The 15,879-nt window shown below is 42.3% G+C and overlaps 1 protein-coding gene across 4 annotated transcripts in view; it reads right to left on the bottom strand.

The window, feature by feature from the left end:
- LOC311266900 (A-type potassium channel modulatory protein DPP6-like) overlaps positions 1-15,879 on the bottom strand; it is an 87,807-nt gene that overhangs the window by 32,681 nt on the left and 39,247 nt on the right. Inside the window, exon 1 of one of the 4 annotated variants that reach the window (XM_084369554.1) lies at positions 6,319-6,440. The exons of the other annotated variants lie outside the window; for them this stretch is intronic. Within the exon in view, the coding sequence (XP_084225680.1) occupies positions 6,319-6,384 (66 nt within the window). The 5' untranslated portion in view covers positions 6,385-6,440. Of the gene's footprint in view, positions 1-6,318; positions 6,441-15,879 lie in introns of those variants that run through there. 4 annotated transcript variants of the gene reach the window in all.

Here is a 15,879-nt window from a genome sequence, read left to right on the forward strand (position 1 = left end):
TCTGCAGACACCGCATCCAAACAAACCCTGTGCATTTCGGTGCTGATGATTCTAAAGGGTAGAAAATCCCATGAGAGGAAGCAACACATTCTTTTCAATCCATTTGTTTCTGTTTTCATTCTATTTCGGGACAAAGGGGTTATACGAATGAAGCATCTTTTAAGGTCAAGCTTCCTTTATTCCCCCCACTCTCTCTCTTTCTTTAATCCTCTCTCCCTCCCACTTTCCCTCTGTCTAACCGTCTCTTTGTCTCGCTGCTGAAGTGTGAAATGGATCTTTCCTGATCTGAGCACCTGGTTTCCAAGGGAACCAAGAGAGTCATTTGAGTCAGATTTGCAGTGCAGTTGGTGCTCGCTGTTGTACAGTACAGTGGGGACTAATGAGTGTCATGTGGGAAACGTGCCCGGGGGCTGCCGAAATTAACTCGGGAGTCAGAAAACAAGACACTGTGGGGATCTGGACATCTGAAACGAAAAGCAAACATCAGCTGCGTAAAAGAAATCGGACACTTGACACGCGATATTTCACTCCACTGTAATGCAGTCGCTGTCTGACAGTCAAACAGTCAAACTCGAGAGTGAAGCAGTAGCCTCTGGACAAGGGGGGTAAACTTTTCCTCTGGAACAGCATCAATAAATTATGGCCATTCATGAGTGAGATTAAGAATTCATGCTAGCTGGCTTTTGGTTCATGGATAGTAGGGCACAAGCCTTCTTCTGTCTGTCCAGCCTGTCTTTGTCCAGTTGGGAAGATGTAAAGTGTTAGGGTAACGTTCAACAGAGGAGACACAAGGAAATTTGTGGAATTGTGAATTAAAGCTGGGGTTCATGAGTTATTCTAGTAGCAAACAAACAAACTCAGCAGTCAATAAATCAATTGCTTCGACGCATAAAAGAAAAATCCAGTATCTGTGGCTGTTGCAGGCCTCTAATAAAGCCATCCAATCGTCTCATTCCGACCCAATAGGAAAGATTGGACAGGCTACCTGTCTGTCTACCTACAGTATGTACCTACCTGTGCCCACGCACTCAATGCTCATGATGGGACTACTCCAAAAGGTCACGCGGATGTATTGCTAAAGCTATAAGCGAGCTAGCTCGTAAGCTGCTAAATGCTACACTATGTTCACCGGTTCGTCGCTAACTTCGTCTGCCTGTTTGACGCTCAGCAGTTAATGTACAGTGGGTGTATCAGACCATTTTTCTCTAAAAACAGCTGCTTGCTGCTGTAAAAAAGGTGGATGAGAGCAGTGGCAGTGAACAGTAAAGGCTGTAAAACCAAAACAATGACCTGAAAGACACAAAAACTCTCCATAAAGCTAAGGAGATCTGGATTAATAATTCTCTGTGGGTTCATCATTAAAAGCAACTCCTTTCAAGTTACACATTTGACCAACTGTAAATATTAAAACATGGATTTGTGCAGCTTTTAACGTATAAATCCTTAACATTTATTTACTTGTTTGAATGAGCAGTAGTATGTGTGGAAGTGGCAGTGGTGGTGGTGGTAGAAGCGCAGTATTGTCACTAGTGGCACCACTGATATATTGGTAAGGGAGGTGAGAGGGGAGACAAGTGCATTGTGTTGTTCTTTCACAACAAGTCAAAATAATATTAAATGATTCAGACCGCTGCCTTTTATGCCATTATCTGATTTCACCTGGGAATAAATTATTCAATATCGGATGAGATGCTTCTTCTCTTCCATGGCTCAGACACTTAAAATCTTCCAGTCAGCCACAGTCTTCTGTATGTTGACAATCTTAAATTAAATTACACCCAGTCAGCGTGTCTCATTTGAAAATACCATAAGTGCCGCACTCGTCTTATTGTCTGAACGGATACATTACCAGACAGGAGTGGGAGGAGCTCCGAGGGATCTATTCTATATCATCTCAATGTGTGTGTGTGTCTGTGTGTGTGTGTTTGATTGTGGTACCTCAAAATCCCTTCGCATATACCTTGATGTCTTTTTAAGTCTTTTAGACTTAAAACAAGAACAAATACAAACAGAACACACAGCGTTGAATGTGCCTTGTGTTTACAAGAACTTATTACAAAACATAAATAAAGACACAAGAATTCAAGGATCCTCTAACATTAAAAACATCCACTTTTAAATTGAATAATTCAGCAATTACAGCAGAGAGACAGCACGGCAATCACACAGCACTATGCAAAATCATAATCAGTAATAACAACACTGCCCTGCCATTTTCAACTCTGGCATGAGAACAAAATGTTTTCAGAAGCCTGTTGCTCATTTGTGCAGCAGCGCTGTCCTCCAGCATTTAGCAGCAGCTGGGGGTGAAGAGTTTCTCTTCCAGCACACAAGCAAGTTTGAGACGCTTGAAATGTCACTGACTAGTCAACAGGAGAGTGTTGGGACGCGGTCACTGGACTTAATGTTGGAAATGCAAACCACAGATATCTCGGGCTGGGCTTATGGTCTGATTAGGTTCAGACGCAAAAAACAACTTGTTTAGGTTCAGACGAGATCATGATTTGGCTTAAAATACCTGTTTTGGTCAACACAAACATGGAAATTGTCTTGAGGTCTCCTTAAAAATATCCAGTCATTTCACACTTGTATAAATGTGTATCTCCACCACCATCCCCTCCGCCTCACGAGATGACAGTCAGGTCATAAACATGCAATGGAAACATGATGTGACACCTATTTCTAGAAATGTCAGTGTGGTACGTAGCCTATGAAACCGGCTCGCTGCAGCTCGTCAGAGGCCAGCTGATGGTGTCGCCTGCGACTCAGCTTGTCAAGTCGCCAGTGGCCAGTTTTAGAAACGTAATGTTTGTAATCACTGTAATCAGCATCGACTGCTTAATTGACAGCTTCACTGCTTGTCCTTCACATCCACAGCCACTTTCCACCACTCGCCCTCCAACGCTCAACCACGCCTCTCCACAGCTCTTTCCCTACCACCCTTTGATTTTTCCCCATTTCATTATTACAAGAAATGCAACTGTATGTAGCAACTACCTCACTATCACTCGTGCTCATTCATATTTTAAGGCGCGACAAATTATATCATGCTATAAATAAAAGCCTGAGAAGCCGGCAGTTGACACTGAAGTATCGAGCAAATGAGATGATACATCGTCTCGTCTAGTTTTGAAGAAAGTCTTTTGTCTGAACAATAATATTGCAATAGATTTGGCTGTCTTGATACAGGATATATATCTTGATATTTCACTTCATAAGTGCTAAGACTGGGCGATCAAAATCAAATATTACAATGTTTTTGACCAAATACGTAATGTAATATCGTAGGGATGACTATTGTTGCTTACACAAGATATTAAAACTGAGATTTTTGATAAATAAATAGTCTCATCTCATCTCATCACAGCCTTTAACACCAGGGAATGACAACGCTTAAGCCATATCAGGATATAATGATATCCAAAAAGACGATATATAGTCTCATATCACGACGAGGAAAATTGAATTTGTTTAACATTTGCAGCCCGGGTGATTAGACACACACACACACACACACACACACACACACACACACACACACACACACACACACACACACACACATACACAAACACACATTCATAAGCCTGTGATCTGGCAACTCCAAACTTTCATCTGTCCTTTTATCCCAACAAAGGGAACCATAGCAAAGTGGCTTAGTGTATATGCTATGTTGTGTTGCCATATTTGAAAGTGTGTTGATACCCTGGGCCCTGGGTGTCCCTTCCTGAAGTCGATCATTTGAAATAATCCACAAAACAGACGGGGAGGGAATCCATCCCAATCCGCGTGGAATAAATAAATATTTGAGCGTTTGCTTCAGAGATCAGGAGTCTGCGGGAAGAGACTCATAAAACTGAGGACTGTGATTTGCTGTGACAGGACAAAAAAAAAAAGAACAAAAGAACAAAAGTTATCAGAAGCTTTTCACCGGCCTTTGTAAGAATTAATAACATGCTGTACCGAGTGTGTGAAAAGGGGAGGGTGATGAGAAAAGTAGATACGAGGTGGCGTTAACTCCTGCTGACTCCATCAACAGGAAAAAGGCAGGACTGAGCAAAAAGAAATGTGAGGTACCGCCTGCCTCTGGACATACTACAGTATCTTCTAATCATCAGAGGAACTGGAGAGCACAACAACATTACTGAAATCGACTCATTCAAGGACAGCTCAATTTAAAGTAACCCTCGCTTTGTTTAAAAAGAAAAAAAATCTTTCCCTCAAAATGTCCCTGAAAATTAAATCCATTCTGAGCTAAAAGGAAAGATAAGAGACCTATTATCCTTTCAGAATAATTATGTGCGGCCCAAATGGATATAGCACGATGGAAGTTTTACAGGGGGGAAGAAAAATGACAAAAACATTCAAATTAAATGTAATAACAGCAGATTTTTTTTTCACCAAGGTGGATGTGCTGTAGGTCTACAAATGTCTTCCATTTTGTAACGGCTCTTTTTATACTGCATGAGTCACCCTTGATCCCCTCAGTCTGGATGGGTACCTGGGTTTTTAAATGACAGGCTCCTCTGCTGCTACCTTGAGCGGGCCAGTAACCTGAAGCTGAACAACAGCGAGTACAGTAAGAGAGGAGATACGACAATAAGCGTCAATGTGAGTATTAAATCGACAAAACACTTTCCATGTCCGCCTTCACAGCATCACAATCAGCCACAATGTGAGGGCCGTTTGCATCGTTAGCTCAACAAAAGAGACTGACAGTGATGGCATATCGGAAAAAGAGTGCACTTCTCGAGCCTGTAATGACTGCCCTAATGAAGACAGCAGCGTGTCTTAATGGAGAAGACGATGAGATAGCTTCAATTTATTCACTTATATCTTCAGATCTGAGCCGGATAAAGAAGAGAGGATTGCTCAACCGCATTAAAGATCCTCCACTGCCAGCAGCAGTGATGTTTCAGTCCAAACGGCTGGAGTTCAAATCTCAGATGTGCTTCTTCGGCTGCGTGGTGCTTCCTGTGCTACGACGTCTTCGTCTCTCTGCCCCTGTCTCCACATCATTAAAAGAGTAGACGCACAGGCTGGCATTCGCATTCGAAACTGATATTACCAGCGAGCGAGGTCACTTCCGAGGCTATGCTGGGGGAGTATGTTTTCCGAGCTCCTCTATCCAACAGGAAACGGCGTTTGTGCAAAGCGTGTGCGCTAGAAATCAAGGCTGTATGAAAATCAGTATTGTGCGGTGTTCTGCACATGTGTGCGTTCGCTTCGTTTTCAAGTCTGACATCCGATTTCCTCTGAGTGATCAAAAGAGAGCTCGTACTCCCCCTCTTTTTGTCTGATGTGAACATGGTTAAGGATCTGCTGTAGAACTGCTGTCGACTCTGCACTCCTGCTTTCATGAATGTATGAATAGGATGCGAAAAATAAACACTTTAGAGTTAAAATATTAAAAATGCGCTGACTGCGTCGAGACACAAGAAAGAGACCTTCACTCAGCGGAGAAAGGAAACTAGAAAAGGGTGAAAACACAGGTGAGGCTCTGAAGGCAACTTTCCCACTTTGACAAATATCAAACTTAATTTCATCCTGCCCATGCAACAATTATGTCGAGTGAAGAGCTTTCACCTTTCACCAAAGTCTGACACACTCAGCGCAGAGCCACGTACTCAACAATCAACAACGGTTACGCAACTTGCTTTATTGTCAAGCTGTTCTCGCTCCATACCAGCAAACATGAGTTTATTTCTGTGGAGCACATTTCGACATAAATTATGGCATGACTGCCAGGAGCTTACGTAAACCCAGAAGTGGATCGTGTGTCGACACGCCATTACATCACTTCACAGTGTTCCCTGTGGCCTCATACCGGGCACAATTTAAACTCAATGAGTTGACAGAAGCAATTAACACCCACTCTCTGCCTTTCTTCGCTCTTTTTTTGGCTGTGCAAACTTTTATCTTTGGCTCCCAACTAAAAAGAAAAAAGATTAAAGATTTTGTCCCTGAAACAAAAAACCAGAAGTTGTTTTTACAGTCTGCTCAATGACAACAGGACACCACCCGCAGGGGCTTGTCATGGTACAGATGCTACACCTGTGGGCTGAGGTTACAAAAGGGGTTCATTAAATATGTAGGAAGAAGTTTAGAAGTTGTTGCATACATTCAAACTGCAGCACTGCAACATTTATAGTCAGGACATCCAATAAGAGACAAACAAAAACTGATGAAAAACGCTCACAAGAAATATTTTCTTTATCTTGTTCAAATCAGCTGCTTTCACCGCTGCTGCTGCTCCTCCTGCAATAGCTCCCGCACAAACACAATGATCATATGAGTACAGCTCGTCTGAAGTCCTACCTGGTCCGGCTGCTGCTGCTGCTGAGCCGCTTTCACCGGCCCGTTCGCGTCTTTTCCAGAAGTCATGACGGTAAAAAATAAAAGAGAGGAGAGAGGGAGGGAAGAGAGGAGAGAGGAGCGCACCGGCGTCCGCTGCTGACAGGTGCAGAATAATGAAGCTGAGAGAGACGCAGACCGAGAGAGAGAGGGCGACACAGAGAGAGAGTGAGAGAGAGAGAGAGTGAGAGACAGAGAGAGAGAGAGAGAGAGAGAGAGAGAGAGACACACACACACACAGAGCAAGAGAGCGAGAGAGAGAGGCGTACAAATTGTTCAAGGGTATCCAGTGATTTGCTGAAACAATGAAGAGACCGTGTGGGTGCAGACAGCGCAGGGTTCAGCTGATGTGCAGGAAACTGTGGACCAGCTCGAGCATGTGGGAGGTTCAGTTTGTCTCTCAGAGTGGCGCTGTCACCACAACACGGCTCGATGGGATCCGAAGACTCACACCGATACCTGAGTTTTACCTCAATTCGTGCTATTTATGTGGCAGAGATGGGAAAAAAAGGTTGAGCACAAGCTGGAGGCTAAGACATCCTTTCACCCGTAAAAACATGTGTCAAAGTTATTTTTTCCCCCATCATTATGTTCAAAATGAAATTTTCCCCGCAAAGACAAACATTGCTGGGCGATATATCGATTTAATATCACGATGCAGGACTATATAGCATCTTGAATTTGAGCTATATGGGCATATGGCATAAGTTTGATCTTTTCCTGGTTTAGTGATGTAACTTCCTTTACTGTTCCACCTCTTCTAATCGTCCATATTGGCCTATCACAGATATATCTTTTCTTTTCAGAGATTATAATGCAGAATATGACGCTCGGGGGAATTTATAATCATTAAATCTCCAGTTAAGTTTACTGTTTCAGTGAACTGGTGCAGTTAAAGGTATATCCAAACTGAAAGGTCTCTATACTATGTCAGAATTGGCCACCAGGCGAATTCATACTCCAAAGAAGGAGTACTAGGGGACCTGTGTATCACTAGAGAAACAGCTAACTGTAGCTGCTGCCCACTGGTTAGCTCAGTAAGCAATCAGCTAGTGGTCTGGACTGGGAGCTCGGAGAAACAGGGGAGTGTTGGTCTTGTTTACACGGCTTACACAGGAGCTTTAGATTTAGCTCACTGGTTAACATTCTGACTCAATACATAGGTGTGACACAATGTCAAAACTGCAAAAATAGCCTGCCCCCTACAAATCCTTTCAGGTCTGTTTAAATTCATTGTAAGTAGGTGGTAATTAGGCCTACCAAGTAACATATTTGACATTTCTTTGAAATTAACACCCACGATTACCACAATAATTACCTCAAAGTTTATTAAAAATGGTAAATTATGTTGAAATAAAGTTGGAAATCTAAGCTGCAACAACTCACTTATATTAAGTGGCCTGCTGAGGGGAAGTCGGACATGAATTTAAATATTGTGTGTAGCAATATTGGGAGATGAAATAATACAGGAATTTTCATCTCATCATCATAACTTTTGTAGGGGAGTGCGTTCTGTGAAACAGGCTCTGCTTTGTTTGATAAATTGATCAAAAATGATTCACTGTGCACGCAGAGCCTGCACGCCAATGACAAGAGACAAACCCCCATGCATCTAACCACCCTCGGACTAAATTATGTAATATTAGACAGACTTGTCCTGTGGATTAGTCATGGAAAATGAGAAAATGAGTGTGAGTTCCCCTTTTGTATCGAGCAGCACAAAAAAAATTGATGTTTCTGAGTATTCGAGATTTTGCCTTACTTGACATCGCACGTATCAGATGATATCGTGCATGTGCACGTTGTGATGTCGTCGCCGAAACTACATATAGTGACATGCCTGATAGAAATACAGCCTAAAAATACTGTAATTTTAAGGCCATTTCTCCCAGCCCTCACCGAAAACTTAGAAAAAATAATATAGGACTACATCGGAGAATGAAGCCATAAAGGAAGCACACATTGAAGTAAAATGACATCATTAACCAAACTGCAGCCCCAGGTGGTGCAGAAGTCTTCCCTGACTTCCTTGAAGCTGCAGAGCTTCACCATGTCCATTTCCCCTCCCCATCCTCCGTAATATAAAAGGAGAGCTCAAGGTTTTGTCCTTCCACCTGGACCTATATTTAGTCGTACCAGGCTCCACTTCCCCACCGCTCGGCTCCGAGCTCGCAGCCACTGATAATATGGAGACCTGTCAGTTCGGATCAGATCACAGTGGGCACTCATTACTGGCAAGTCCATTACACAGGAAATGGAAACAGGAATCAATGCGAGTCGAGCAAAATACTTTCAGGTATCAGTGCAGTTCTGCTCTGGGGTGATTTTTGGTCATGTATTACTTAAGTTAGCGTACATCCATGACTAAAAGTACTCTAGTTCACGGCAGTTTGGGGAGTACGAAGATTTGCATATGTGTCTTTACCCATAAAAATCATATTCACTCTACTATATTGTGCCAACGCTGCTGTATTGTCTGCCAATAAAACAAAGGGCTGCTGCTGGCCTGGCTCTTGAGAAGCGGTGCTACCGTCCTCCCACATACAGCAGAAATAGTTCCAGTTCGTAACAAAACATTGTTTGTGCTGTATCTCTCTCACCGTGTGTCACATCTCTGTGCACACACGATCCACACTCTTGTTAGCACAGCTTGTCTGCCTATTTGTGTTGCACACACGCACACACAGCACTGTGTTTCTGGAGCGAGCGTTTCTTCAGAAGTCATGCACAGTCTCTGCAGAGCTCCTGGCCTTTTGAACCAGTCATCTGTTGGAAGGAAAGGAACTGAACAATCGCAGATAAGAAAGAAAGGAAGAGAGAAAGTCCGGGATGTGAGTCACCGCCGGCGGAGAGGAGGATGTGTTTGGCATCAGCACGAGGGAAACAATCCCTTGTTACCTTAATGTATTCGGTGTAATGCCTGGCGGTACCTTTATTGCCATATTAAGGGGGAATTATTGTTTCGGTGATGACGCATTCTCTCTGAGCCGTTTGTGGATCTATAAATTAACAGGAGAGAAGAGGGGAAAATCTAATCTTCAGGCTGAAATTGTCCATTTATCTTGAAATCATAAGAGTGCACGATGATTATAATAAACGATGCAGTAAATCATGCACTGTTTTGATTGCTCCAGGAAATTAAACACCAATGAATCTCATTCTCAGATTACGTCTTTGTTTATTACATTCCTACAAAATTATGAACATGATATAAAGTGCCGCCAGATCATAGAGTCAGATTAGGAACATGGTAATTGTTATCAGTCTAGGTTACACTTGGAAAAAGACCAATTATAATTACATTTTGGGGGCTTTTGCGCCTTTGTTTTTAAGAGATTTCTTCAGATTATAAAATCTCTAAGGATCCTCTTGTTCTCATCATCATCATCATCATCAACGTTACGGTCAAGTGCACATCATAAGGTGAACTACTTGGTCAAATTTTTGGTAATGTCATAGCTTAGTAACTGTTGCCTTAATTTAACCAACCAGTGACAGAAAACAGAAAAGAAGTGGAAAATAATAAATAGACACTATAACAATAGCCTATATTCCAAACAGGACACGAAAAACAGTCTCCTAAATGAGCGTTCAACACCTAACCCACTCCACAACAACCACAACAGCTGGCTTCACATGCACACCAACACGATGATATCAGATACACCAGCAGCAATATCTTATCAACAGTCCACTGTTTAGGATTTAGTAGCCTCTAGCTGTGACAGCCAGTGTTTGGTTTGTCCGTTCTGGGCCACGATAGAAACAGGGCAAAACACAACAAATATTTCAGGTGATAAACATAATTTGCCTTTCATGCGACATCTACTGCACGTCTGTCCATCCTGGGAGAGGGATTCCTCCTCTGTGGCTTTTCCTGAGGTTTCTTCCATCTTTTTCTACCCCTGTTAAAAGTTTTTCTCACTCGAATCGACAGTCTAAGGTCAGAGGATGCTGTTCACTGATGCCATGTGATTGTGATTTTGGGCTGTATAAATAAAACGCATTTGATTTGATTTAATCTGCCTAAATTCTACATACTTGACCTTTAAGTGAATCTGGTTTCGACCATGACGTGACAGATGTACTTTAACAGTCATTAAAAAAATCCAGAATTTCAAATCGTTCCTGTAAATTCATTCAGTCGTTTAGGGTCACTGACTCCATCACGACAATCTCCATCCTCATGTTAAAAAAAAATCTTAATCCTAATCACTTTTCCATTAACTATCCCTAACGCTAACCCTGTTTGTATTTTAAGCTTTGTGTATATTTTGGATTTTGCATGCTGCTGCACGACAGTTTCCCTTGTGATGAATAAAATCCTGTCTGATCTCATCACATTTTCCTCACAATGAGGTAGACAGATTTCAAAGTTAGGGAAAAAGTAACTACATGTACGCAGCAATAAAATAATGAAGAGTACAAGCCCATGGATACGCACATTAGCGATAACAGAGAATGAATAATAATACAGATTAAATAATAGTTGGCATGTAACGTCCACACCACCAGAGGTCACGGCTCTAGTCAGTCCAGTTCTGCTGTCTCAGCATTGTGGGATCAGAATAAAAATGAAAAAAAAATAAATAAATATAGATATATGATTCCTGATGTTGTAGTGGAAACACACACATGTCGGCGGCAGGATGAGTGGACTTTAAAAGGCCGTACACTCACAAACACCAGCCACCACACTGTGCAGCGCTGTCACTGTGCAGCTCCACACATGGCCTGAGGGAGCTGCACGACCCGCTCACTGCCAAGACTCATTCAGCACCACCGCTGTGGACAGCTCCTCTGACACATGAGACTGTTTACCTTTCACCAGAACACATTCAAGTCATCTAACTCGCGTATAAAACACGTGTAAATGGGCCTGTGTTGCACAGATAGCACAATAAACAAGAAAACAGCTCTGAAATAAGTGAATTTTCGCAATTCAAGATTACAGTTTAATCCTCCGAATGTGTGACAGTCTCTCCGCTCTCCCTATTATCTGTTCACACTCGCGCTAATGTGCTTTCCTCAGTCGCTCGGTGGCAGATTAAACTCACCTCGCTCCTGACAATTAGCCGCACGGAAATGTGAACAAAGTTTTGAGAGGAGTGAAAGGCAACAAGGCAGCGTTTACAAGATAAACGCCGCATTAAACAAAAAGCAAACATGGGGAGAGCTTAAGAGACCAGCCGAGCATTAACAAACACGAGGAGAAACCTGAACACAGCGAGGGGTGCAAAGATTGATCATCACAACACGACGCACGTAGCTTCCTGGCAACAATTACCTTCCGCAGAAACAGCAGACAATCAGGCTTAACTGGAGAAGCAAAGGAAAACGCAGCCATGTGGGGTCAGAGCGTGCCAGCAGAGCCTTTGTGTTTACAACACATGCTCTCCTGTAAAGCACATTTTTATCAGCTAATTGACATCGTTTTCATTTATATTCTGTTTCATCATCTAGCGGTTTATGTGCTGTCTGAGACAGACTCTCCAGGCAGCACCTGTCAAATAAATCCTACCTTCCAAGGCCTTTAAACAAGCACTTGAGCAGTGAATGTGCAGTGATGTTGGATGTCTTTTTTTCTTCTTCTTTCTTTCTTTCCAGGGGACCAACAAACAGTCATTTATTCAACTGTCAATAAACTGAACGTCTTCAACTGCATGCTAGCTCCCCCCAGTGATCACTAGCTGTCTGACATCTTTACGCTGGTCAGAAACAAATCAATTTTCAGCAAACTTCTCTTTTAATTGTTTTTACTCCAGGGCCTGTGTTTATTTTATTAGGAAAAACACAGACGCAAATTAGAGTTTAATATGAAGACATTAACTGCAGCTCGGTGCGGCTGTGCAGTTACTGAAGGAAAACAAATAATTTCCCCTGGAAAACAGCAGGAAATGTTTTCTTTTTGTGGATGTAGAATATGAAAGCCTGAACCCCCGAAGGACTCCACCTCCAGTCATGGCCATCAGTGCTGCTGGAAAAGAAAGATGAAAAAAGAGAGAGTGACAGAGAGGCGAGGACACCTAACAAAGGCCGGGACAGTTTTGTTTGATAACCGATCATTATCAGCTTCTCTCTCTCCACAGTCCAAACAGCAGAGCAGAAAGCCTCACACGGCCGCAGCCACTTAAAACCAACAATGCCAGGCAGCACACCATTATCCGCCATGTTTTTATATAAACGCATCCCTGAGGGTTTTTTTCCAGCGCACACACAGCACGATAACGCCACGGTGATGAGCAAGGGAAGCACAAACTGTCATCAACACCTGTGCAATCTAATGCAAAGCAATACAACAGATTTGCAATGAATATGACCGTTGCGAAGCCAATAATTTCCCCATTTGGTCGAAACTGTCAGAGAGGAGTGACGTCAACTGTGTGGTACTTTTTATAATTGTAGTGCTGCTGTTAATGTTTCATCCATTATTAATCTGCAACCCACGTATTTGGACTTGACTGCTAATGGTCAATATTGCGTACGAACGGTCAGCATGTTAAAATTTGACCTTTTCACATGCAGAATTTCTTGTGTTTATACTTGGCAGGAAAAACTTCTCAGCAGAGATTCAGCAACCACTGAGGACGCTGAGGTCGCTCAGGCTCCAGTATTTCTTCTGGGAATTTAAAGGATTTCAGCAGCCTAAGACAATTACACTTGGATTACAATAACACCAACATGGCGGGCACAGTGTATTATAGGCTGGTTCCAGTGTTTTCATCCCCCCTGTTTGGACTACTTTCTTTAAAAAGGTCCAACATGTGAGATTTTAGTTGAAAAGATTAAAGAAATCACAGTTCTGACGTCATGATGTCTCTGCGTTGTATTCCAGATATCTCTACTGAATTTAGCATGCTAACATGCTAGCTCCGCACGAAGGACCTGTGCTAGCTTTGTAAACACTTGGGTCTCCAAGCTCCCAGTCGACCGCTAGCTGCACGGCTAACTGAGCTAACTTGCTAAAGGCAGCTATAGTGCTAAACCCTACTGTACCTGTTTTGAGTATGATTTAGACAGGTGGTCAATTCTTACATATTAAAAGCTTTAAATAAATAAAAAAAAGTAGCCCAACCATAATGTTACAACCTGTTTTGGGCAAGTTAGTTACAAAATGTTACTATCTACTACTAGTTACTATCATTTGAAAGTAATAAGTTACTTTACAGTATATGTATCATGCATTATTAGTTACAGTGATTTTACATTACCTTTTTCCAAAAAAAAAACACAGAAGTATGACTAGGTACAATAAAATGTAAGAGGGTAATGCTGTTTCGCTACTACAGCCTCAGATTAACCTGGTCTCTACTGACTATAACAACTTTACAAAGGTTTTAAAAACCTTTAAAAATTGTAATAATATTACTGCAAATCCTATTAGAAACATGTTCTATTACTCTGTTACCGAATGTAATCAAGTACATTAGGTCACAGTTAGAATCCTTAAGATCTAAATGAAATTGAAACCTGTTTCAGTTGCCATTTTTCTGCAGCAGCCATGCAATGTATTAACATCCGGTAATTATCTCTCTACAGTAAACAGTCATTTTTGCTGGCAGTGGCGGACTCTGCCCCCCCTGACCTGGATTCAGATTACCCACCTAAACACAAGGGATTCACAGGAAAACAATGCATGCATAAAACAGCCTGTTCACTCTCCTCACAGCCGTATCAGAGCTACAGTATAATTGAATTACTGCTAATGCAAAGAGAGAACCTCACTGCTGCTCCTTGACATTAAAAGCATTTAATCTGCTAAATGTGGGACGGCTTTTATTGTGAAGCAGTCACAAGAAATGCGATATATTTGTCCCTGGGATCATCCAAAATTCTTCTACAAAACGAGACATGGTCAGTTCTGGAGAGAGGATGATTACTGCATCCTCTCGCACACACTTCCAGCTCCTCAGCAAGACAACCAGCTTTACTGGACCTGCTGTTTGGAAAGATACTTGTAGCGCTCACATCATGAAATCAGATCACGGTTGTGATCACTATTGACTGACTTATTCAATAAAATAAAGTACGTTTGTTTGGTTGCATTGTAAACAGACACACTGGTTGCCATTTTGTTGCATCTATGTCTGACAAAGTAGCTGCATGTTTGCTGTAGCAATAAACTGAACTTCCTGTAAGGATAAGGGGGTCGTCAAATCATCCAGGGCTGACAAATACAAGTAAAACAATGCGGAGATGTTATTTCCAGAGTCTGGTCAACATTTTGAGGGTTGGAGAATGTAGGGTATGTGTTGGGGGACTTGTGCCTCTGCATTTCTAATCTCTTGGCTACAGCCCTGATTCTCAGAACTGAACTGATGCCAGCGAAATTCAAATAAGTTAATAAAGCCTGCAAACACAATAAATAAAACAGTATGGATGCAATCTTAACTTGTCCTCATGCACAATGCCAATAAAATCCCATCAATCAACGACGGCTGCTGATTTAAACAAGCTGTTTCCGTTCAGCCGTGATGCCAGCTGTCAGCCCGGCCAGCTCAATCATCAGTCACGTCCCCGTCGCCCTCTGGCCTGCCGTGACTCCTTCAGCTGTCCAACTGTCAGCACACCTGCCTCGCTTCGTGTAAATACTGCTGTTTGCGTCTCCACTCCCGTCTGCTGTGCTGCAGCTGTAAATCACGGGTTAAGGATGGAGCCGGCATGTGGGCAGCGCTGCATGGTTCATCACGGATCATTACTGTACTTAAAGGTCATGAATTCGGCCCTGACAAAACACACCTACGTGTGTCGCGGAGTGATAAAAAGGCAGAGAAGTTTTCAGACTGCAGGCGGAGGCAGTTTTTCACTGTCTGGACATTACAGAGGGGTAATTAACAAGTCCACAAGTCTTTAATCAGACTCATTATTGGGCTTCTACCAAGAGACGACTTTCAGGGGAAACAATTAATCTACCATTGTCTTGTCTGGGATTGTTTGGGTACACACACACACACGTACAGACACACATCAACTTTGCAGCGTTCCCTCGCCTGTGAACCTCACTTCTTGACCCTCTTCAATATTTAAGTGTTTTTCTAGGAGAAGGCTGCCCAGCTGGTCGCCTTACTCGATATAATAACAGAAGCAGTCGGTTTACATTATTCAGTGACGCTAAGCCTGTGGGGGGTTCGTATCACATAGCGTGCATACAGATATTAAGTTCATAAGCGTCAAATCAATATTGTTTTATAGTTTACACCGTGCAGTTAGTTGCTGCATTGTATGTGAAGCTGAAGATGCCATTCCTTACATCCAGTGAAGTGACTGTTTAAATATAACCATTTATTTGTATTTGTTTATTGCCTCAAACCCATAATAACCTTTTTCTCCTGACATTTACACTAAATCCAACATGACGTAAATGAGGCCATTACATCCCCCCCCCCCCACCAGCCTGAAACCCTTTGATGATTAAAGACATTTCTACTCACTCAAGGCAAATATTACCTTCTGAAGAATTTGGGGATGAACTTACCCTTTAAGTATCATTTTTTGTAAGTTTGCACTTACTGTAATTTGCTTCTA

The sequence above is a fragment of the Pagrus pagrus genome (assembly GCF_965226575.1).
Source record: "Pagrus pagrus genome assembly, chromosome: 12".
Lineage (NCBI taxonomy): Eukaryota > Metazoa > Chordata > Actinopteri > Spariformes > Sparidae > Pagrus > Pagrus pagrus.